This window comes from Podarcis melisellensis (assembly GCF_964234715.1).
Source record: "Podarcis melisellensis genome assembly, chromosome: 10".
NCBI lineage: Eukaryota > Metazoa > Chordata > Lepidosauria > Squamata > Lacertidae > Podarcis > Podarcis melisellensis.
In genome coordinates this window covers 69984868-70009700 of record NC_138542.1, presented here as the reverse complement: position 1 = coordinate 70009700, position 24833 = coordinate 69984868, and the positions used below count along the sequence as shown (strand labels likewise).

Genomic DNA, 24833 nt, shown 5'->3' with positions numbered 1-24833 from the left:
ATGAACTGAAAAGGATGTTTAAAATAACTTTTGTAAAAAGTCTAGCGGGTTTTCCGTCTTACGAGGCGTTCTTCTTGCGGGGCACCACTGTATAGCTAGACGTTTTGGGGAAAGTGTCATTCATTGCTACTATGAGCTGAATAAAGAGCATAAAATTCACACTCGACTCTGAGTATATTTCAATGTCCATCCTAGCAGAGGTGCTACCGCTCACCTAACACCCACAAACCCCTGAATTCATGTGTGTATCAGTATTCTGGTCTTATCAGTGAGCAAAACTCAACCTTCCCACATAGTGACCTCAGAGTGACCTGCGAAAGATGGCTGGGCCAAAACTCTCCAAGATGTGTTGCTCGGAGGCCAAACTCTTTAAAAAATCCCTGATCTCTGTCCTTCCTTACCTTAGAAACAGTGAAACCAGTAGAACTGAAATAAACCTCATAATGTGAAATACAAAGAAAATGTCTGGATAAAGAAAATAACGAAAAGTAAAATGTACAATGTGATTAATGTAACCAACGGTAGTTGTAAATGATTATAGAACTGTATATACAGGAGGATTTATTTGACTATAGACACTCTATGGACAAATACGAAAGAAGAGCAATAATATACAAAACAGAGGAAGACAATGCGAAAAAGTTAATGTGATATAAAAGGCCAGAAGAGGGAAGTCGGCTTTGGGGAGCAGGTGTAAATGTGAAATGTAATACAATATGTGTATGTGGAGTGTGCAAATGAAAACCAATAAAGAATATTATGAAAAAAATAAAATACTGTAATAATCCCTGATCTCTAAATAACCCACCAGATAGTATTAAGTATGGGGTTTGTGATTGCTTACACTGCAGCAGTTGATGAGCCTTAGAAAGCTATGGTCAGTATAGTTCAAGCTCTGGTTTTCCCAGTAGTGATGTATGGAAGTGAAACCTGGACCATAAAGAAGGCTGATCGTCGAAGAATGGATGCTTTTGAATTATGGTGCTGGAGGAGACTCTTGAGAGTCCCATGGACTGCAAGAAGATCAAACCGATCCATTCTGAAAAAAATCAGCCCTGAGTGCTCCTTGGAAGGACAGATCCTGAAGCCGAGGCTCCAAGACTTTGGCCACCTCATGAGAAGAGAAGACTCCCTGGAAAAGACCCTGAAGTTGGGAAAGATGGAGGGCACAAGGAGAAGGGGACGACAGAGGACGAGTTGGTGGGACAGTGTTCTCGAAGCTACCAGCATGAGTTTGACCAAACTGCGGGAGGCAGTGGAAGACAGGAGTGCCTGGCGTGCTCTGGTCCAGGGGGTTGCGAAGAGTCGGACACAACTAATGACTAAACAACAACAAAGAGTCCCTTCCAAATGTACAATATGATTCTACCTGCTGCTGATCCTCTGGAGAGACCTGTCCAGTAGCCGAAAGTGAATCCAGGAGGATACGGTAGCTGGTCACTTTCCCAGTCGCCGGTGTCCAGCTAAGTCTCAGAGAGCTGTGGCTCTGCTCGCTGACAGTGAGGTCGCGCGGCCCAACAATCTTCTCAACTGCAAGGAGACGGGAAAGGAAAGCCCGTCAGAGCTTCAAGGAACATGGTTGGGGCAGGTAGGGAACTGGAGGAAACACTCTGGCCACGCTGAAATTGGGGCTGACCCTCAGGATGTGAGGGGCCAGACTGGAACTGGGAACATTCAACTTCTGTGCAGTTTCCTCAGAACTTCAACTGAGAACTTTCCCCCCTGTGAAATGTTCTCAGGTGTGCTGGTCCCAAGGGCTAACCGAAAGGCGAGGTCCAAGGTCGATGGTACAAAATGAAGGCAGTCCATAGAAGTTGAAGCTGGGTGAGGTCAGGAACTCTAGCCGGAGAGCAGGTCAGGGTGCAGGCAGGAACCGGCTACCAACAATGTTGCTCCCGCAACCTGGGACTGGGGCTGGCTGGCTTTTATCTACCCCGAGGCACAGGGCAGCCCTGGTCCACAGGTGAATGGCCTCTCCTGGCCTAGAGGTGAGCAATCCTCCTGCAGGAACTTAGTTCCCTCCACCTCTCTGCCCTGAGCCTCTGCAGCTCAGGAGAGGCTGGAGGGTTACCGGACCCAGAGGCAACCTCCTCTTCTCCTGACGGGGCTGAGAGTGGAGCACCTGCAGGCAATGGGTCCTCCATCCCCTCAGGAGCCAGAGCAGACTCAGCTGATGATTGCACCTGAGGATCCAGCACACCTGAGGATCCAGCTTCAGGCTCAGGCCCCAGCCCCGGCTCAGCTGGTTCTGGAGGCGGGGAATCCTGTGCAGGCTGGGATTCCTCAGGTTCAGCATCCAAATCCGATTCCCAGGCCATCACATCAGGTAACAGACCGGCCACTGGGCTTTCCTGGAACTCAAAAAGTTCAAAACTTCATTGTCAGACTGACCAAGAAAGAGCTTGGAACATTCTGAATGTGATGGCCTGGGACTCGGGCTCGGATTCGGAACCAGTGGAGTCTCAGTCTGCACCAGATCCTTTGCCTCAGGCATCATCTGAACCTAGTCTGGGGCCTGATCCTGAAGAGTCCCAGTCTGCACAGGTCCCCCTGCAACAAACACCAGCTGGGCCGAGTCAGGGGCCTGAGCCTGCCCTGGCTCCAGATGCAGGGATGACCTCGTTGCCTCCAGCTGGGCCATCACTTACAGCTGCTCCACTACCAGTTGGGTCAGGAGAGGCTGAGGCGGCCCCTGGGTCTAGTAACTCACTGACATCTCCCAAGCTGCAGAGACTAAGGTCTGAGAGAAGGAGAGACCTGAGTACTCGCAGGAGGAGTGCTCACCTTCAGGCGAAACAGGGAGGTGAGTCACTGGAGTATTAGGACCGGCCACTACCCCAACAAAGATAAAAGGCTGACGGACCCTGCCCCAGTTTGCGGGAGCAACATCGCTGTATGCTAGATCCTGCCTGAGATCCTGTACCTGTCCTTGCCTGATTTCCTGCCTCATATCCTGCCTTGTCCCTGTCGGACTGACTCCCAGTGGAACCTTTGGATTCAGGACTGTTCCTGGATTGCGTTTCACAGGTTACCCTGGGCCCAGCACACTGAAGTAGACAGCTGTTCTTTGCACCCATCTATCTCAAGACAGGGACGCAGGTGGCGCTGTGGGTTAAACCACAGAGCCTAGGACTTGCTGATCAGAAGGTCGGCGGTTCGAATCCCTGTGACATGGTGAGCTCCCATTGCTCGGTCCCTGCTCCTGCAGGGTGAAGCTGCAGGTTCTTACCTGGCAGGTGTTGAAATGGGTTGCTCTAACCTAAGGTTGGGACGCGGGTGGCGCTGTGGGTTAAACCACAGAGACTAGGACTTGCCGATTGGAAGGTCGGCGGTTCAAATCCCCGCGACGGGGTGAGCTCCCGTTGCTTGGTCCCTCCTGCTGCCAACCTAGCAGTTCGAAAGCACGTCAAAGTGCAAGTAGATAAATAGGTACTGCTCCGGCAGGAAGGTAAATGGTGTTTCCGTGTGCTGCTCTGGTTCGCCAGAAGCAGCTTAGTCATGCTGGCCACATGACCCAGAAGCTGTCTGCAGACAAACGCTGGCTCCCTCGGTCCATAGAGCGAGATGAGCGCCACAACCCCAGAGTCGGTCACAACTGGACCTAATGGTCAGGGGTCCCTTTATCTCAAGAGACAATGGAGTGTGCCTCCAAGGGCGAAGTCAAACCAAGTGAGGTCAGCAGCACCGAAGTGACCACCCTGGGGTGCAAGCCTGGGCAGTGTGTGTGGAGGTCCTTGGATGCCCAGATGACAAGACCCCCCCTCTCAGCCTCGCTGATGTGGTTCAAAGGAAAGCAGAGCAGTACATTTAGCCTTGCAGGAATGGCCAGAAGGGGGCATATAAGGCACAATCCAACCATCTTAAGGACTCCACTCCTGATTTGTGTAGGGTTTGCTCCTGAGCCTTTTCTATTCCCAAAGATGTGTCAGAGGTTTCCTTCTCCTAGACAGGCTACCTTCCCAGGTTGATGAGCCCCATCTGCCCCTCACTTCCCTCTCTATCACATGCAGAAACCTCCTTCTTGTCCGTTGAACCAACTATTGATCTCCTCCACTCAATCCACCAGAGCCTGTCTTTACGATATGATACGATAATCTTTATTGTCATTGTCCCATACAGAACAACGAAATTGAAAAATCTACATCAGACATTCAAAAACCAACAAGCCTGCTCTCCCAACCTAATTAGCCCCCTAAAAACTCTGATACCCCATTTTTAAATCCAATATACTCCCATAGACACCTTACACTGCGTTTAAAACCAAAATCACATTTGGATAGAAGCTGTTTCTCAGGCGGCTAGTCCTAGTCTTTATAACCCTGGACCTTCTTCCAGAAGGCAGAAGCTGAAAGAGATAATTTCCGGGGTGTGCACTATCCTGCACTATCTCTGCCGCTTTCTTAGGGCACCTGGAAGCAAAGATTTGATCCAAGCTGGGAAGAGTGCACCCAGTTATTCTCTCCACAGTCTTTACAACCCTGGACAGCACTGTTTTTTCCCTGACCGTGCAGCTCCCAAACCACACACACAGACCGTAAGTTAAGTTTGCATGCAGGAGAAGTCCCTCAACCGAGGGTTTGAGACCCATTGGCTACCCTCACCTGGTTTAGACAGCCGGTCAAAGCCATTTCCCAGGATTGTGGCCGCTGTTGCATGTTGACACCTTCTACCTGACATTCTACCTAAACATCTACCTGACATTCAGAAGACATCTGAAGGCAGCCCTGTTCAGGGAAGTTTTTAATACGTGATATTTTAGTGTATCTTTCATCTTTGTTGGAAGCCGCCCAGAGTGGCTGGGGAAACCCAGCCAGATGGGCGGGGTACAAATAAATTATATTATTATTATTATTATTATTATTATTATTATTATTATTATTATTATTATTCTAGGAGCCACAGCTGAGAGCTGAGTGCAGGGTGGGGACCAGAGGTGGACAAACTACCCCAGAAGGAGCACGACGTGTCCCCCACCAGAGGTACTACCCCTTCCCTAACACCCCACACCCCCCCATAACCTTCCAAGTCTTCCTCATGCCCAATTCCATCTGGCTTTTCTTCCACTGGGGTGGACTCTTCAGTGCTGGGGCGGTTTCAATAAAGGAAAGGGGGGTCTTGGACTCACCATTGGCTATTTGCTTGGCCGGTTGTGGGGGTTCCGAAGCCGTGAAGCAAAGCCTCCGGGACACCTTTCGCGAGAGGCTGTCGAGTTGGCCAAAGTCTTTGGCGTAGAGCATGTGCTCCTCGATGGGATCGGATGCTATTTTCCTCAGTTCGTTCCTATCTGCGTTTCTAATTCCTAACCAGAGGGAAGAGGAAATACAGGTGGGCAAAGAACTTCTGCAAACACAGAGCATCCTTAAACTCGCTCGAATGGGTCGGTGAAGGAAGACTGGAAGAAATTTAAAGACTATCTACAGAAACATTGTAAAATTAATGAATGTTAGAAGGATGTTGGAATGAATTTATCTGGTTTTAGCAGAAATGTTATATAGGTCTAGGAAAAAACAGACTGTTAATTGGTGAAAGGAGGGAAAGAAAAGTTACATTATATTAAGATAAATTACAGGACAAAAATTGGAAAAGATGGAAAGGATTTGCTGAAATATTAACCGAACTAGAATACAAAAAAGGGAGGTGTGAGGAGGTCAATGAAACAAGTAAATGAAATATAAGTTATGGGAAGATTTGCTGTGTTTTTTAATGGATTTTATTTTTCTGTATTTTTTTCTCTTTTTTTGCTTTTTCTTTCTTTTTTCCTTATTGTGATGTGTTGTTTTGTTTTTGCTTACTTTTTCTTTTTGTAACTTTTAAAACTTTAATAAACATTATTAAAAATAATAATAATAATAATAAACTCGCTCGAACGGGAGGCAAGTTATTTGATCACAGGTCATAGTATCACACTTTTAAGAAATTAAAATGTTGTACACACCAGATACCAGACTCATGGCGATCAGGTTTTCGAACTGTTACAAGTTCTGATGGCCTGTGGAGTATGTGCCTGGTGGCAAAATGGTGCATTTAGAACCAGATTTCTTTCAAGCCTTGCAGTCATGCAGAAAGATGTCATCAGCTATTTTCAAATAAATCTCTTAGGCTGCAGTCATATTGCAGACTTATTGAAGAGTAAGTCCCCACTGCTTATATGGGAATAGACATTGGTTTTTTACATGAGGGAATATGACGCCTCATCACTCTCAGGGGATCATGCTATTCATCAGCTGGACGGCCTATCATTTGAAATTTTAAAGATTTTTTTTAAAAGAAGAAAAGAGCATGAAACCCTTGGACTGCTTCATAAATAATTTTTATGATTTAAGAAATGTGTGTTTCTATGTTTTTAAATGATTTTCCACCCAGAAATGGGAAAAGACATTTGTATTCCCATCCCCACATGGAACTGGAATGGACTGGACTTTGATGGGTCCATCCAACTTGGAGGGCTTTAAAAGAGGTTGGGGCAAATTCAGGGAGCAGGAAACTATCAGGAGCTAACTAGTTGCAGTGGCTATGTTCTGCCTCTGCAGCTGGAGATTATAATGCTGGGAACTACAGGGTGAGGAGAGGACTCTTGTGCTCGGATCCTGCTCACTGGCTTCCCGCAAGCTCCTGTGAGAATAGGATGCTGGACCAGATGGACCATGGGACTGATCCAGTTGGCTCGTCTTAAGTTCTCAATGGCTCCCACAATGTTCCAAGGGATAAACAGAATAGGGCATAGGTGGCCCTCTGAATGTTCTTGGGCTACAAGTCCCATCACTCTCAACCAATACGGCTAAAGCTCAGGGGTGATGGGAGCAACATCTGAAGAGGGCCATATTTCCCATTGCTGGGATAAATGAGCCGGGTCACATCTGCCCATGACAGCGGATTCTGGGCTATCATGAGAAGAAGGGAAGAAGGTTCAGCTTCTGCCTCAAATGAAACCCATCTCTTGTAGCTTCCCTCCCAGTCTTCTGTAAGATGTAGTAGTCACAGTGGAAGACTAGGATCTGGGAGACCAGGGTTCAAACCCCTCACAGGGTTGTTGTGAGGATAAATTGGGGAGGGGGAGAAAACCATTTACGCCACCTTGGAAACCTTGGAGGAAAAAGTGGAATAGAAATGAAATAATAAACTATAAAGAAAATAATAAACTATAAAGAAAGAAAGAAAAAGATGGCCCGGCCCCATCCCCAAAAGCAAACTCGGCCCTCTAGATGTTTTGAGACTACTACAACTCCCATCATCCCTAGCTAACAGGACCAGTGGTCAGGGATGATGGGAGTTGTAGTCCCAAAACATCTGGAGGGCCGAGTTTGCCTATGCTTGCCCAAAAGTTAACAACAACAACAATTTATAACCCACGTTTCAACACAAATGTTATGCTGCTGCTGTTTTCTTGCTTGTTTTTAAGTAAGTTAGTAGTTGTTATAAATCTATTTCAGTAGGTGGCAGCGACTATTTGTTTATCGCACTGACATCCCACCTTTTCCCCCCTCCCAGGAGCTCAAGTCAGCCCCCTCCCACGTCGTTCTTTCCCCTCCCACAACAACCCTGGAAGGTAGGTTAGGCAGAGAGGCAGTGGGACTGGCGTAAGGGCACCCCGTGAGCTTCATGGCTGAGGGTGGGGTTGGAACCCTGGCCTCTCCCCCAACCGAGGTCCAATGCTCTGACCACAACTGCTGAGCACTGATGTGACGGACCCCATGGTTTTTATTTCTAGCTGTACATACCCACAGCAAACACGGTTACCCCCCTGTTCTTAAGGGCCGCTGCTGGCTCGTCGACAGAATCAGACGATTTCCCATCTGTGATTAAAACAACCACCTGCGACGACACCAAAAACAGAAATATATAGCAATAATGTGGGAAAGGGAACAGGTTTCTTCTCCCTGTGCTAGGGTCCCTGAGAATCAGCCCACTGAGCCAGTTCAGCCATTACTGGGTTGTTTTTATGCTCTTCTCCTTCCTTTAGGTTCTTAAAGAACGTCTGTTTACTTCTGTAAACTTTGAGGTCCTTACGAACTTGCTCTTGTACGTAGGGGCTGCTGTTCCGGCTATGTGAAGGCTCACCCACAAGCCAATAATGGGTTTAATATTAATATTATTGGTACATATACCATATTGGCCTGAATATAAGCCTCACTCCCCAAACCCACCCCCAATTCTGCAGATCTCAGTGCAAGTAGATAAATAGGTACCGCTCTGGCGGGAAGGTAAACGGCGTTTCCGTGTGCTGCTCTGGTTCGCCAGAAGCGGCTTAGTCATGCTGGCCACATGACCTGGAAGCTGTACGCCGGCTCCCTCGACCAGTAAAGCGAGATGAGCGCTGCAACCCCAGAGTCGGTCACGACTGGACCTAATGGTCAGGGGTCCCTTTACCTTTAAGGAGTATTCTGGTGTAAGGTTACCAGATTTTTTTCAATGAATCCGGGGAGACTTTTCAGCTTCAGTGGATTTTGTATGGGGACTGATGTGTAAATCTGGGGACTGTCCCTGGGAAACTGGGACGTCTGGTAACCTTAGGTTAAAGGTAAAGGTAAAGGGACCCCGACCATTAGGTCCAGTCGTGACCGGCTCTGTGGTTGCGGCACTCATCTCGCTTTAATGGCCGAGGGAGCCGGTGTTTGTCCGAAGACGGTTTCCGGGTCATGTGGCCAGCATGACTAAGCCGCTTCTGGCGAACCAGAGCAGTGCACGGAAACGCTGTTCACCTTCCCGCCGGAGTGGTACCTATTTATCTACTTGCACTTTGACGTGCTTTCGAACTGCTAGGTGGGCAGCAGCAGGGACTGAGCAACGGGAGCTCACCCCGTCGTGGGGATTCGAACCGCCGACCTTCCAATCAGCAAGTCCTAGGCTCTGTGGTTTAACCCACAGCGCCACCCGCGTCCCAACCTTAGGTTAGAGCAACCCATTTCAACACCTGCCAGGTAAGAACCTGCAGCTTCACTCACCTTTGCAGCATCTGCTCTCAGTGTCCGCGCACTGACCATTGTGTCTGCTACAAAGGAGAGAGCATTCCCTGTCTTGGTATTGCCCCCTTCGTAGAGCAGATCTCGGACAGCCACCAGCACCTCCTCAATGGTGATGTAGTCCGTCAGATCGATACTTACTCTGACGGCAAGAAGGCAGTCCCCCGATAAAAGGAAAGGGAAACAGAGTTATTTCCAGAAAGAGAATAAATCAAATATTGGTTATTTCAATTGTGGCTTTTAAAATTAATTAACAGAGTCCTTTAACTCGTTGCCTGTAGCTAAACGGATGAGTTGCGAAACCTCAGCAATGGTGCCGTTTTGAGGAACCGCAAGAAAGGCAGTAGGTTTTGTTGCAAAAGGGCACTGCCATTTTAACTCATTGCTGTTTGTTTGTTTAATTTGTATTCCAGCACCACCCCCAAATCTGCAGATCTCAGGACAGTGCACAACATAAAAATACAATATAAAAGCACCTAATACATAATGAAAACAAGAACAAACAAAAACCAATAACCCTTCTCTCCCATAAGGACATTAAAAGGGGGTTTAAGATGTTAATCAGCCCAAGGCCTGGTTGAAGAGGAATGTTTTTGCCTGGTGCCTAAAGGTGTATAATGAAGGCGGCAGGCAAAGCTCCCTGTGGAGAGCATTTCACAGACCGGGAGCCACTTCAGGGAAGGCCCTGTTCTTGTGTTGCCACCCTCCGGACCTCTCATGGAGGAGGCACACAAAGAAGGGCCTCAGAAGATGATCGCAGGGTCTGGGTAAGTTCATATGTGGAGGGGTGGTCCTTGAGGTATTGAGGTCCTGAGCTGTTTAAGATTTTAAGGATTAAAACCAGCACTTTGAATTGGGCCCAGAAACTAATTGGCAGCCAGTGAACTCAGCCCAGGATTGGTGTAATATTGCTCAAACCGTCTTGTCCTGGTGAGCAGCCTGGTCACCAAAATCTGCACCAGCTGAAGTTTCTGAACCATCTAATCTAGAGGTTAACAGAGCATGGACAATGGAAATTAGGCTATCCCTGTCCAGCTAGGGGTGCAGCTGGTCCACCAGCTGAAGCTGATGGTGAGCCTTCTGTGCCACCGAGGCCACTTGAGCCTCAAGACACAGCAAAAGACCCAGAAGTAACCCAAACTGCATTCCAGCTCCTGTCTACTTTATTCAGCCCCAAACATATGAAATTCCAAATAGCCCTTGGGTTTGTGAATCGTCGCTTTTTTCCTGGGAAGTTGGAATCTTTGCGAACATTCTGTAACGCCCCAACCACTCAGCAAATAGTTAGAGGAGCCACCTTTTACATTCTGAAGTGAGACCTCCTAAAATACAGATAGAAAATAAATCCTAGGAGTGAGGGGACCCGGAAGCGGGAAAGTGATGCGCACCTTGGTTTGTCCCCGTAGAGCACCACACTCAGACGGACACCCGACTTTCCCACCACCACGTTTTCAAACGTCCGTATGATGGTGTAAATGAAGTCCTTGATCAGCTGGAAGTTGCTTTCCCCGATGCTCCACGATTCGTCCACGAGGAACAAAACGTCCGCAGTCTCCGCTGTGCTGCAGGCTGCAGCAAGAGAGACAAAAGCAGATGAGAGGTCATTGCCGCACAAAAGAACCTCTGGATATCCATTTTTTGGGGGTATATTTTTTAAAATTTGATGCACATTCACAACCCGCAGCATTTGTAACCCGCTGCGCATGTGCGGGTTGTGATTCGGCGCTTCTGCACATGCGCAAAGTGCAATTTAGCGCTTCTGCGCGTGCGCGACCGCCAAAACCTGGAAGTAACCTGTTCTGGTACTTCCGGGTTTTGGTGGTCTGTAACCCGAAAAACGTTCCATTCTGAAGGAAATCAGCCCTGAGTGCTCACTGGAAGGACAGATCCCGAAGCTGAGGCTCCAATACTTTGGCCACCTCATGAGAAGAGAAGACTCCCTGAAAAAGACCCTGATGTTGGGAAAGATGGAGAGAACAAGGAGAAGGGGACGACAGAGGACAAGATGGTTGGGCAGTGTTCTCGAAGAGACCAACATGAGTTTGACCCAACTGCGGGAGGCAGTGGAAGACAGGAGTGCTTGGCGTGCTCTGGTCCAGGGGGTCACGAAGAGTCGGACACGACTAAACGACTAAACAACAACAACACGAGAAAACGCAACCTGTAAACCGAGGTATGACTGTACTATAAACATACAACAAAAAACAATTCAAGATCCAAATATTGAGATTACCCTGAATCTCTTGACTTCCCCCATCCCTTCCATGGGTCCTAAAGATATTATTATTTACAACTGCCTATCAGTACTTATCCAAATGTTTAATCCTTCTAAATTATCCACACTTTACACTTTACAAGTGTGGTTAAAATCCTGCTGGTGTTTTAAGCTGCTTACGGTGGTCTCGTAAATAAATTATAAAAATTCCCCATTCCTTATTAAAGTTCTTGTCTTCTTGATTTCTGAGCTTCACTGTTAATTTTGCCATTTCAGCGTAATCCATCAACTTGGTTTGCCATTCTTCTCATTTCCTTCTATCTCTGGGCTAGTAACATCAGTGCAGCTGTTGTCACATACGTAAACAATCTTTTCTGTTCCTTTGGTATCTCAGTACAGTGGTACCTCGGGTTACATACGCTTCAGGTTACAGACGCTTCAGGTTACAGACTCCGCTAACCCAGAAATAGTACCTCGGGTGAAGAACTTTGCTTCAGGATGAGAACAGAAATCGTGTGGCGGCGGCAGCAGTGGCCCCCATTAGCTAAAGTGGTGCTTCAGGTTAAGAACGGACCTCTGGAACGAATTAAGTACGTAACCAGAGGTACCACTGTACCTATAATTCCTAGTAAAACCTCTGGATATCCTGGCCACATCTGCACAATACATTTAAAGAGCTTTTGTGCCATTTTTAGCATCATGGCTTCCCTCCTCTAAGAATCCTGTGCACTGTGGTTTGTCAATGGTGTTGAGAGTTTATAGGATGGATAGAAACCCATGACTAGTATAAGAGTGCTTTGAATGTAGGCTGCAGGTGTGACCTCAAGTGACCCCAGGTTATGAGATAAGCAAATAAAGAAAATGTCAAAAGAAGGGGATGTAGAAAAGGATCCCTCGCCCCTCAACTAAATGTGGGAGCCTATTAAAAAAAGCTTGGTCAGTTTCCACAAGCCTTGACTCAAAAATGGGAAATGTTTAAGAGATACTTACAAAAAAATAACAGCGACATATTATCTATGGTAGTGTTTGAATGACCCTTGTGTACATAAAATATTAAGAAATAAAGGAAAATTGGTAGGCTAGGTTGTAAGAAAATATTAGAAAGTATATTGAATGTAAGGTAATAAGTACATTCAAAATCACAAATGTCAAGTATATTGGGAAATGATGGGCAGTCTATATTTATTTTACTTCAGTATGTTGTTGTTGTTTTGTTTTGTTTTATGTACCATTATATGATTTTAGCTTAGCTGATATCTAAGTTGAATTAGAAGGTCAAATTAACATTCTAAGTTAAACTAATTTAAGAATGTGTGTGTGTGAGAGTGTTGCATGTATGTGTAGGTGTGAAATTAAATCTGTAATTACATTAATGAATTTTAATAAAGAATTTTCTCATCAAAAAAAAAAAGGAAAGGAGCAAAATTACATATTTTTCTTAAAAAACGCAGATTCCCCAGTGGAGCCGATTTCACCTGGATTCTGTCCACGAAAGATCATTCATCCAGACAGCGAGATCCAATTAGAATAGATTAAGCCCTTTAAGAGCTGGAAAATGCTTTGTCATTGCTTTAAACAGTGTTTCCGTGATGTCAGCTGCTGCCTGCTGTAGCCGCAGGGCAAAAGTGGCTCCATTAAATGGCAGGGAGACCTGGATACCTCGTTGCCCTGCCAGCTGTCACCTGTCCCATACACGTTTTGCTCACGGTGACTGTTAGGCACGTGAGGAGCTGCCTTATACCGAATCAGGAATTGGTCCATCTAACTCAGTACTGTCTACACTGATCGGCAGTGGTTCTCCAGGTATTCAGGCAGAGGTCACCCCTGGCCCGACCTGGAGATGCCGGGAATTGAACCTTCGACCTTCTGCATGCAAAGCAGGTGCATAGCTGGCAACTGTCCCTTATTTGGTGGGAAAGTCCCTTATCCCAGCGCTATGTCCTGCTGCTGTCCCTTATTGATGATGTCCCTTAAATTTCCCGGGTTTCAAAGGAAGCAGCTCCTCTCCCTCCCTCCCTGCCGGCCAGGGAGGAGGGAGGCTCCAACTGGGTTGCTTGGCTGCGTTGCTCACCCAATAAGGAGTCTAAGAATGACTGGGGGGTGGAGCTTGCATGCCTTGTGCCGATCAAATCGGCCGCGTTGCCTAGGGACTCGCCTTTGCTCAGCGCTTCCCAGCAGAGAGGTGACAGTGGTTTTCCTTGCTGCATCCCCTTTGCCGGGTTGCTGCGCTGTGGGAACCACTGCTTGAGGCTTCGTTTGGCTGCTGGCTGGGCTTTCTGCCTTTGGCTTGGAGGGGCTCAGAAGTCGAACATACCTGTGCTGGGAAAATCCCTTATTTTGGCTGCTGATCCCTTATTTTCGAGGCTGCTGGTCCCTTATTTTCAAATCTGTAAGTTGACAGCTATGAGCAGGTTCTGTGTCCCCTGAGCTACGGCCCCCTCTCCAAAGAGGAACATAGAAAGCTGCCTTATAGGCCATTGATCCATCTCACTCCGTGTTGTCTACATTGATTGCTAAAAACTGGGGGGAGGGGGGAGAAGCTGTGCCAACAAAAACAGAATGGAAAGACAAACTGTTAGATTATATTGAACTGGCTAGATTAACAGAGGGCAATTAGAGACCACACTAGACAAGAGTTTCAAAAAGCATGATAGATGCTTTTCATTCCTTTTTTTTTTTTTGTTGGCACAGTTTCTTTTTTCCAGTTTTTAGCAAGCAGTGATCTATAATGAACTTAATAAAATATTTAAATATACTTTCCCCAAAAAACTAGAAGCCTTGCCAAGAAAGGTCTGTATAGTTAAAGCTCTGGTTTTCCCAGTAGTGATGTATGGAAGCGAGAGCTGGACCATAAAGAAGGCTGATCGCCAAAGAATGGATGCTTTTGAATTCTGGTGCTGGAGGGGACTCTTGAGAGTCCCATGGACTGCACGAAGATCAAACCTCTCCATTCTGAAGGAAATCAGCTCTGAGTGCTCACTGGAAGGACGGATCCTGAAGCTGAGGCTCCTAGACTTTGGCCATCTCATGAGAAGAGAAGACTCCCTGGAAAAGACCCTGATGTTGGGAAAGATGGAGGGCACAAGGAGAAGGGGAGGACAGAGGACGAGATGGTGGGACAGTGTTCTTTAAGCTACCAGCATGAGTTTGACCAAACTGCGGGAGGCAGTGGAAGACAGGAGTGCCTGGCGTGCTCTGGTCCAGGGGGGTCACGAAGAGTCGGACACGACTAAACGACTAAACAACAATAATTGTTGTATGTTATGCTCACGTTATGTTATGTTCACATTTAATAAGGGTGGATTTGTGTATTGGGAGGGGCTGGGGATTTTGTGTTATGTTGTAAATAAAATTCCAATAAAAATTAAAAATAATAATACACTGATTGGCAGCAGCCCTCTGAGATTTCAGGCAGGGTTAACCACCCCCAACCCCTTGCTCTACTTGGAAATCATAGAATCATAGAGCTTTGGAAGGGACCCCTGGGTCATCGTATACCTGAAGGAGCGTCTCCACCCCCATCGTTCTGCCTGGACGCTGAGGTCCAGTGCCGAGGGCCTTCTGGCGGTTCCCTCATTGCGAGAAGCAAAGCTACAGGGAACCAGGCAGAGGGCCTTCTCGGTAGTGGCGCCCGCCCTGTGGAACGCCCTCCCATCAGATGTCAAAACGATAAACAACTACTTGACATTCAGAAGACATCTTAAGGCAGCCCTGTTCAGGGAACTTTTTAATGTATGATATTTTAGTGTTTTCTGGTTTCTATGGAAGCCGCCCAGAGTGGCTGGGGAAACCCAGCCAGATGGGCGGGGTACAAATAAATTATTATTATTATTATTATTATTATTATTATTATTATTATTATTATCTAGTCCAACCCCACGCAATGCAGGAATAACAACTGCCTGAAAAAGGGGACCCCACGCTCATCCTTGTGGACCCTAGCCCCTCCAACCCATTCTCTATTTTACTCCGCGCCACAAAGAATCGCACCGTGCCTTTTTAAAGCCCCTGTAGGCCGCCCTTCTCCTGCAACAAATAATGCCAACTCGAGACAGCTATATTAATCATGAGGGGAGATATGATTTTATTTGAGAATTTCCTCGTGCCTCTTAGATTACCCGGTTTCATAAATCAAAAGGTTGGCAGGGACACTCGCAGGCGCTGATTTATGGCGCCCTTCCCGGCTCTGAATTAAACAGCATTATAGTCAAGTATATTGGCTTAATTGACAGTTTGGAATTTAATATGTGTGAGTTCTGGAGTGGCCGCCAAAGCTTCCCTTTCGCTTTTTTGACAGGCGTCCCAAAATTCAAAGGCGTGCTCTGGAATAGGGGTGGCGCTGTGGTTTAAAGCCTCAGCGCCTAGGGCTTGCCGATCGAAAGGTCGGCGGTTCGAATCCCCGCGGCGGGGTGCGCTCCCGTTGTTCGGTCCCAGCGCCTGCCAACCTAGCAGTTCGAAAGCACCCCCGGGTGCAAGTAGATAAATAGGGACCGCTTTCTAGCGGGAAGGTAAACGGCGTTTCCGTGTGCAACTCTGGCTCGCCAGAGCAGCGATGTCACACTGGCCACGTGACCCGGAAGTGTCTTCGGACAGCGCTGGCCCCTGGCCTCTTGAGTGAGATGGGCGCACAACCCCAGAGTCTGGCAAGACTGGCCCGTACGGGCAGGGGTACCTTTACCTTTACCTTTTACCCCTTTTTGGGGGGGGTTCAAGGGTCATCCTTATGGGTGTCCAGCCTTCTGAATGCTTCAGGGTGCCAGACACAAGGAATCGTGTGGGGAGTTAAGGAACATGTCTCTGTCCACCCACCTAAAGCTCTGAAGGCCTAAATTACTCCAGTCCACTTCAGGGGCAGAGGGTGCCCCACGCTTTTGCAAGAGGGGTAGGGGCAGGGGCCGATCCTTTGGCGCCACCACCGGAAGCAGAACAGAATTAAAGGCGAGAGCCTGAGAGCCTCAGGTTATTTGGAATAAGTCATTGGTCTTTAGCTTGGTGGGTCACAAATGATTCCTGCCTTGGAAGGGATTTAACAAGTGTTGGTGCTGACCTTTAAAGCCCTAAATGGCCTGGGCCCTGTATACCTGAAGGAGCGTCTCCACCCCCATCGTTCTGCCCGGACACTGAGGTCCAGCTCCGAAAAGTGGAGGTTACAGGGAACCAGCCAGAGGGCCTTCTTGGTGGTGGCGCCCGCCCTGTGGAACGCCCTTCCATCAGATGTCAAGGAAATAAACAACTACCTGACTTTTAGAAGACATCTGAAGGCAGCCCTGTATTGGGAAGTTTTTAATGTTTGATGTTTTATCGCTTTATTATTAGTAGTAGTAGTATTGATTGTCATGGCTAAAAATTGGCCACTCTTTCTTTAATGTCAGCATGAGTCAGCGGCCTACAATGACTCATGAAACCTTTCACTTAATTGTACCTGTATATATACAGTGGTCAATGTTAGTGTTTGGTGTGGATTGGTTGATGAAAGCTGGTAGTGTTGATGTGTGTACAGCTGGTTGGTCGTTTTGCAGATAAAGGCTCTTAAGAATAAAAGCAGAAAATACTCTGCAAGGACACGATTCTCGTGGACTCCTTTATGCAGACAAAGGTCTAAGGACCAGGCTGAGGGGACAAAGGAAATCGGGACCTTTGCTTTTTTCAAACACTGACATTAATATTCTGTAGGGAGCCGCCCAGAGTTAAAACCCAGGGAAACCCAGCCAGATGGGCGAGGTATAAATAATATTTCATTATCATTATTATTATTATTATTATTATTATTATTATTATTATTATTATTATTATCCTTGAGTCCCTTCCAGCTCCACAATCCTATGATTCTATTATTTCTCCTTCTTATTTCTAGACCACCTTCTCAGCAGGCACCGAACACGGCTTACAATGAAACTGATTGCCACAGAACCACTGAAATAAACAAATAAATCCAAACCATAGTAGGTTAGTCAACTCATCAGTAAGGCTAATACAACAATTTAATGCTGGACATACTCAGAGTAGACCCCTTTAAATGAATGGGCACGACTGGCTTGGGTTCATGAGCTTCAATAGTTCTACTCTGTGTATAACGTACTTGGATACAACGAAATGTCCAGGTCAAAAGCTGATCCCCATTATCTCCAAGACTCGTGTTGCTGGGTCCACGTTCACCAGACCTTTCCATACAGCGAGATTGGGGTGGGGGGAACCAAGCGAGTCTCCCTGAGGAAGGAATCGCATAGCAAATACGCCCCCCTAAAGAACACACCAGCATCTCACAGATAAGGATAGGTGATTCTGTCTGTTTTGCTTTGCCTGCCACACCTGAGGAGGTCTGAGCATACCTTCTGGTGGAGTTGATGCTTTGTACTGGGCCACAATAGCTGCCAGAAGGAGGAGGAACTCAACACACGATGCTTTCATCTTCCTACCGTAGAAAGCCCGCTTGGGACAGAGGTGTCATTGGGAAGACCGCAAAGTCAAGATTCTGCAACAGAAAAAAAGAGGGTTTGTTACAACAGCCCCTACTGGCTAGTGGTCTGTTTCCGGGCACAAGTCAAAGTCCTTGTTTAGGCCTATAAATCCTTGAATGACTCAGGACTTCTCAAGGATCACATCTTCCCATTGGAACAAACCTGGACCCTGCGCCCACCATCTGGGTGGTGCAGTATGGTGTAGTGGTTAAGAGTGGTGGACTTGTAATCTGGTGAACCGGGTTTGCTTCCCTGCTCCTCCACATGCAGCTGCTGGGTGACCTCAGGCCAGTCACACTTCTCTGAAGCCTCTCAGCCCCACTCACCTCACAGAGTGCTTGTTGTGGGGAAGGGAAGGGAAAGGAGAGTGTCAGCTGCTTTGATACTCCTCAGGGTAGTGATGCGGGTGGTGTTGTGGGTTAAACCACAAAGCCTAGGACTTGCCGATCAGAAGGTCGGCGGTTTGAATCTCCGCGACAGGGTGAGCTCCTGTTGCTCGGTCCCTGCTCCTGCCCACCTAGCAGTTCGAAAGCACGTCAAGTGCAAGTAGATAAATAGGTACCGCTCTGGCGGGAAGGTAAACGGCGTTTCTGTGCGCTGCTCTGGTTCGCCAGAAGCGGCTTAGTCATGCTGGCCACATGACCCAGAAGCTGCACACCGGCTCCCTCGGCCAGTAAAGCGAGATGAGCACCGCAACCCCAGAGTCGTCTGCGACTGGACCTAACGGGCAGGGGTCCCTTTACCTTTACCTCTAGAGTAATGACAAAGCAGGATATCAAATCCTAACTCCTCCTCCCCTTCTTCTTCTTCTTCTTCTTCTTCTTCTTCTTCTTCTTCTTCTTCTTCTTCTTCTTCTTCTTCCTCCTCCTCCTCCGTAAGGGATCCAGAGGGTGGAACAAGACTGGTGAGGGGGCATGTGTCAGGGAACGGCAGGACGCTGCTGAGTGCACTGGGAGAAAGGGAGCTGGGGTCAAATTTGGGAGAGGGGGCTAGTGGTTTGTGGGGAACTGTACCAGCCTGGAGGCAAGAGGCAGAGGGAGCTTCGGAGTTGGAGGGTGGAGAACAGGATGGGTCAGGAGAAGAGGAAGAAGCAGGTCAAGGAAGTGAAGGTCCAGGTGCTTCCCCGCTGTCCACCAGAACCAGGGGTGGATTGAAAAGGGAGGAGTAGAGGAAGTTTTCTCGCAGGCACAGTCTCTGGCTGCATGCATGCAGACCATCGGGGGAAGGTACACAAACTGGTGGAGGGGACATGCTCCCTGTCGCTGCAACTGCTCCATACAGCATGGACCTGGGAGTAGCTGCCTAGCCTTGAGATTGGTGTGTCTAGATCTCGAGAGTTGTAGATGCTACTGTGTTATCTATGACAATAAAGACCTGGCCATGTGCCGTGGGCATTCCTTTGGCTGTGAAGTGCCCTTGGCAGCATGGCCCAGGGAAAGTCCCAACCAAGTGTTGGATAGAGAAGACTTCTTGTTGTTTAGTTGTGTCCGACTCTCCGTGACCCCCTGAGCCAGAGCACGCCAGGCACTCCTGTCTTCCACTGCCTCCCACAGTTTGGTCAAACTCATGTTCGTAGCTTTGAGAACACTGTCTAATCATCTCGTCCTCTGTCGTCTCCTTCTCCTTGTGCCCTCCATCTTTCCCAACATCAGGGTCTTTTCCAGGGATTCTTCTCTTCTCATGAGGTGGCCAAAGTACTGGAGCCTCAGCTTCAGGATCTGTCCTTCCAGTGAGCACTCAGGGCTGATTTCCTTCAGAATGGAGAGGTTTGATCTTCTTGCAGTCCATGGGACTCTCAAGAGTCTCCTCCAACACCATAATTCAAAAGCATCAATTCTTTGGCGACCAGCCTTCTTTATGGTCCAGCTCTCACTTCCATACATCACTACTGGGTTCTCCAAGAAGACTTGGAGGACCACATTTAGCTCCACACCAATTTGCAGCATGGACATTGCTGTGCCTCTTAATCACCAGTAGAGGGCAGTGGTGCAATGCAGTGGTCCTTACCTGACATCCCAACAGGGGCATTGCTGTAGCTTACTGGGAAGGGGAGGGTCGATCGGTGGCAAGGTTGATGCGGTGCAAACACACCAGCAGAGCCAATCTGCTTGAACCATGTGGACCTCGCCCCCTCCTGGTAAACTGTGGTGATGCTAAGTGCTACAGCGTCACCAGCCTCTACTGGCGGGAACCGAATCATATCCATACTGATTGGAACTTCTTATGTCTCCTGCATTGCTTAGGCCTTGGAACTCATTTTATAAAACCAACAGTTCTTCTTCTTTCTGAACATATAATGCACACACATACACATTCAGGTGACCACTTCACGCATCTGACAAGGCGAACTCTGCCCCACAAAATTTTATGCCGTAATAAATCTTTAAGGTGCCAAAGGACCCTCTGTTGTTTCAGCTTCCATCGCGGCAAAAGGGAAGGGCATTTTAAGAGTTTCAAAAAATAAAATGAAATGAAAAGCAAAATCCGATGGGAAATGGGAAGCATTTCAACAAACAGAAGGGCTTCAGATGGCATCTGAGCAATGCCCTTGATCTTTTATTGCTCCTTGCAAATGGTTATTGGGGGCAGCTTCTCCTCTGTTTTTATAGGGCTCTGTAAAAGTCACCCTGACACCCTATATAATGTTATGTTGGCCTGAGTACGCTTTGCTCTCAAGTGAAGTCAGCTGCGAGAGAACAGAACCAGATCTTTAGCATTTGAGAAACACTCGTTGAAAACTCATTAAAAACATTTCTTTAAAAGAAGAACACCAAATCTTTCAGCCAAAAGGAGGATAGCAGCAATGCAGCATTAATCCAGGGATGGTGCAAACATTCTCAAGTTTTTAGAAGAGTTTAGCTTGTTCATAGAATTGACTTGGTAACCCCTGACCTTTAGGTCCAGTCGTGGCTGACTCTGGGGTTGCGGCGCTCATCTCGCTTTATTGGCCGAGGGAGCCAGCGTACAGCTTTCGGTTCATGTGGCCAGCATGACTAAACTGCTTCTGGCGAACCAGAGCAGTGCACGGAAACGCCATTTACCTTCCCGCCAGAGCGGTACCTATTTATCTACTTGCACTTTGACATGCTTTCGAACTGCTAGGTTGGCAGGAGCTGGGACCAAGCAACAGGAACTCATCCCGTTGCGGGGATTCGAACCGCCGACCTTCTGATCGGCAAGTCCTAGGCTCTGTGGTTTAACCCACAGTGCCACCCGCGTCCCTTATAATTGACTTGGTAGAGATATGCAAATTTATCCATTTCAGCTTCTCTCACTTTCCAGGTCTTAAGTGCAAGCTTAAGACTTTTTAATCCTCGTGAAAATCCATCTGCATCTTAGTGCAAACTTCTCTGAAAGTATTTTGATATTACCCATTAGGTTTCCCCTGGTGTAATGGGCTGCATCCAACCAAGCTGTTCCATTTGCTCAGCAACCTCTGCTTGCTCAGCAAAACCTCCTTTCCCTCTCTCCTATCCAAAAATAACTTCTCTGGAGGGCTGGCAAAAACTCCAGAACAGATTTGTTGGCATCTGTCTGTCTCGAGAGACAACGTAGTGTGCCTCTGGGGGCGAAGCCCAATTGCTGGAGACTCACAGCAGCTGCTGTGGCTGCAAAGACACTTGTAACTCCTGCTTCCTGCATTATTTTTACTGGATCAGCAGCATCAAAGTCACCTCATAGGGGTGCAAGCCTGGGTGGTGTGTCTGGAGGGTCCAGGGATGCCCAGACGACAAGACCCCCATCTCAGCCTGGCTGGTGTGGTCCAAAGGAAAGCAGAGCAAAACGTTTGGCACCAGCTTGGCTACAGGAGTTGCTGGAAGGAGGTGTGCAAGGAGCCACCCAACTGCCTTAGGGACTCCACTCCGAATTTGTGTAGGATTTACTCCTTAGCCTTCTCTCCTCCTGAATATATATTTTTTAAAAAAAAGATTTTTATTAAAGTTTCAAAAATTATATAAAAACAAAACAAAACAATAATACAAACAGACAAAAATAAAAACAAGTATAATTTCAATCCCTTATTTTCTTATAACTTACTTCCCCGACTTCCTCATACCTCCCCTTTCTGTATTCCAATTTCTAATTTATTAATTCAGCAAATCCTTTCCCTTAATTTTCATTTAATTTTTGGCCTTTCTTTTCTTTTTACTTATCTATTACAGCTGGAAACCACGTAATTTCTAAACCAACGTCATTCTAACATTCATTAATTTTGCAATGTTTCTTAAGATAGTCCTTAAATTTCTTCCAATCTTCTTCCGCTGTCTCTCTCCCCTGGTCTCGGATTCTGCCAGTCATTTCTGCCAGTCCCATGTAGTCTATCACCTTCTCCTCCCGAATATATCTCACAAGGCAGCCACGTTGTGCCTTGAAGAATATCCTGACCTTGGGCGGCTTCCTTACAGTTAGCACATTGTAGTGTTAAGATTGTTTCCAAACATTTTGTGCCATGACTCGTAAAGAGTGGCGGAAGAAGGAACCGCATGCCTACCCCTATCCCAAGACAAAGACCCATCTAGTCTAACACTTGGTTGTGTGGCGAGTCCCCCCCCAGTGAAAATAATGACACATGACACAATTATGAAGGTTAATGGGCTAAATAAGGCCGCAACTTTATTGGTTTTGGGTTTTTTTAATAATATTTATTAAATTTTTATAGGTTACAAAAAGAAAAAATAGTAAACACCATATTAAACAAAAACAAACCAACACATCACAATAGGGAAAAGGGAGGGGGGAAAATTAAAAGAAAAAAACAGAAATATAAAACAATTAAAAAACACAACAAACCTTCCCATAACTTATCTTTCATTTGCTTGTTTCCTTGACCTCCTCACACCTCCCTTTTTTGTATTCTAGTTCGGTTAGCTATTTCAGCAAATCCTTTCCATCTTTCCCAAATTTTGTCCTGTAATTTATCTTAATACAATGTAACTTTACTTTCCCTCCTTTCACCAATTAACAGTCTGTTTTTTCTTAATCCTTTATAACATTTCTGCTAAACCCACATAACTTCACTCCAACATCCTTCTAACATTCCTTAATTTTACAATGTTTCTGTAAATAAACTTTAAATTTCTTCCAATCTTCTTCCACAACTTTATTGGTTACAGGTGATAAGCAGTATTGGCTTAGGCACTGGTCCTAACCAACTATATCCGGCTTCAGCCCGTCCGCTTGAAGTCCGGGAAGGGTTAACCACCAGTAGGGGGAGTCCTGCTGATGCACATCAACTAGGAATTCCCCTGGGGTCACCGATAGGGGGCGTGCCTTAGGCCCTCACCTCCATAGGCTTCAGACAGGGCCATGCCCCCCAGAATCCTTTATCGGGCTACCCTTCAATATGCAGGGCAGGTGATGGCATTACCTCCCCTCTTCCAACTACAGAACAATATGAATGCCAAACCGCCAATGCCAAGAAAGTCGTGATGATTTGTTATGAGATAGGCGAAAACCAAGTGGCTGGTGCCAATTTGCCAAGTGGAAAAATTCCTACCAGGCCCCTCAACGGCGACCAACCAAGGTCCGTAGCAAGGTCAAGGAATGAAAACCTTATAGGGCGGGAGGGTGGGAAACAAGAAAAACTGGTAGGTGGGAAAAGAGGGAGAGCCCCAGCCGTGTCCTGCCTTAAATAGGGCAAGCCACACCCCCAGAGCCAGCCGATTGGCTGGCCAGGGAGTGACACGGCTGGGAATCCCCCCAATTGCGCGAGGCTGGGCCGTGAAGCCCGCAACCCCACCTCCTCCAAAGGGTGGAAGTGGCTTTCTCAGTGGCTAACCAGATATCCCAGCAGGAATCCCAACAGCAGGTCCTGAAAGCAACAGCAGAAATCTCCCCATCTGCGATTCTCAACAACTGGAATTCAGAGACATATTGCCTCTGATAGTGTCCGCAGTCACGCTGGCTAGCAGCCATTGATAGTCGGGTCCTCCTCACCAGCTGTGTTTAGAGCAGCTTTCACCACCCTGGTGACTTCCAGATGTTTCGAACTACAACTTCCTTCAGCCCCAGCCAGCACAGAGGCAGGCGAAAGCTGACGTCTGGAATCTAGAGACAAAAGGCTAGAGTTACGCACAGGCTGCGACAGGCCGCCATCTTGTTTGCAAACCAGGTGCACACTTTCGTCAGTGGGAGCACCTGTGGAGCATTCGCCTGGGGAGAAAATCGAGGGCGTGTGTGGCAGCCTCAAGATCTGCCAGAATATTCTCTCCTGGCTTTTGAGCAGACCGAGCCTGAATCCCAGGCCCGGCAAATCCCACACAAGGGTTTTTTTTTATCCCACTGGAGAGCGAAAGCAAATGACTAAGTCAGATAGAATCGCTTGAATCGTGGCTCCAGGGTTGATTGTAAAAATGACATTTCCACTCACTCAAGCTGACAGCCGCGTTTGCTGAGAGGATGTGATCATGCACAAATTTGCCCCGAGCTGGTTTCTGGGCTGCCCGCTTGGATCCTGCGCTGGAACGAGCAGGAGGAGGAGGGGAACAAGAGTTCCAATAATACCCTGTGTTCGGGGAAGACCTCTCTCCCTGCTGTCCTAAAGGACATAAGAAGGCAGTGTGGTGTAGTGGTTAGAGTGGCGGACTAGGACCTGGGAGGACAGGGTTCAAAAACACACTCAGCCATGAAGCTCACTGGGTGACCTCAGTCCAGTCCCTGCCTCTCAGCCTAGCGGTCAAGGACTGGTTGGAATGGTGGGAGGAACCGGCTGGGAAGCCCCTTAAGGGAAGAGGGCTCAGAGCCGGAGCAGTGGTGGTGGGACGGTGGTGACTGGTTGGAGGGAGAAGACCGGGAAGAGGATGTGTCAGAGGCTGTAGAGGTAACAGGGCTTGGTGAGCTGGGAGAGTCTGTGGAAGAGAGCAGTCCAGAATCAAAGGCAGAAGCTGAAGCAGGAAGAGGAAGGAGACCAAGAGGCAGAGATGAGTTCGGCCAGTGAAGAGTCGTGGGTCTCTCCCGCGCTTGCCGCGACAAGCTTCCCTTCCCACTTGTCTCCCAGAACCAGAAGAGGCATGAAAAGGGTGGAAGAGAAGTTGGCTACATATAGGCACAGTCTCTGCTTGCTTGGAAAATGCCCTGGAGGAGGCTGAGCACTCTAGAAGAGCTGGCCACTGATGCTGCAAAGCCCGGCCCCCTTCAACAAATATAAAAAGGTAAAGGACCCCTGACAGTTAAGTCCATTCGTGAATGACTCTGGGGTTG

At 47.5% G+C, this 24833-nt stretch overlaps 1 protein-coding gene across 1 annotated transcript in view; it reads right to left on the bottom strand.

Moving 5' to 3' along the window:
- LOC309379803 (uncharacterized protein) overlaps positions 1-24833 on the bottom strand; it is a 206376-nt gene that overhangs the window by 174321 nt on the left and 7222 nt on the right. The window contains exons 2-7 of the mRNA XM_081929256.1: positions 17505-17647; positions 10349-10529; positions 8943-9102; positions 7719-7812; positions 5126-5299; positions 1370-1530 (exon numbers count right to left, since the gene is read on the bottom strand). Of these exons, the coding sequence (XP_081785382.1) occupies positions 1370-1530; positions 5126-5299; positions 7719-7812; positions 8943-9102; positions 10349-10529; positions 17505-17583 (849 nt within the window). The 5' untranslated portion in view covers positions 17584-17647. The remainder of the gene's footprint in view (positions 1-1369; positions 1531-5125; positions 5300-7718; positions 7813-8942; positions 9103-10348; positions 10530-17504; positions 17648-24833) is intronic.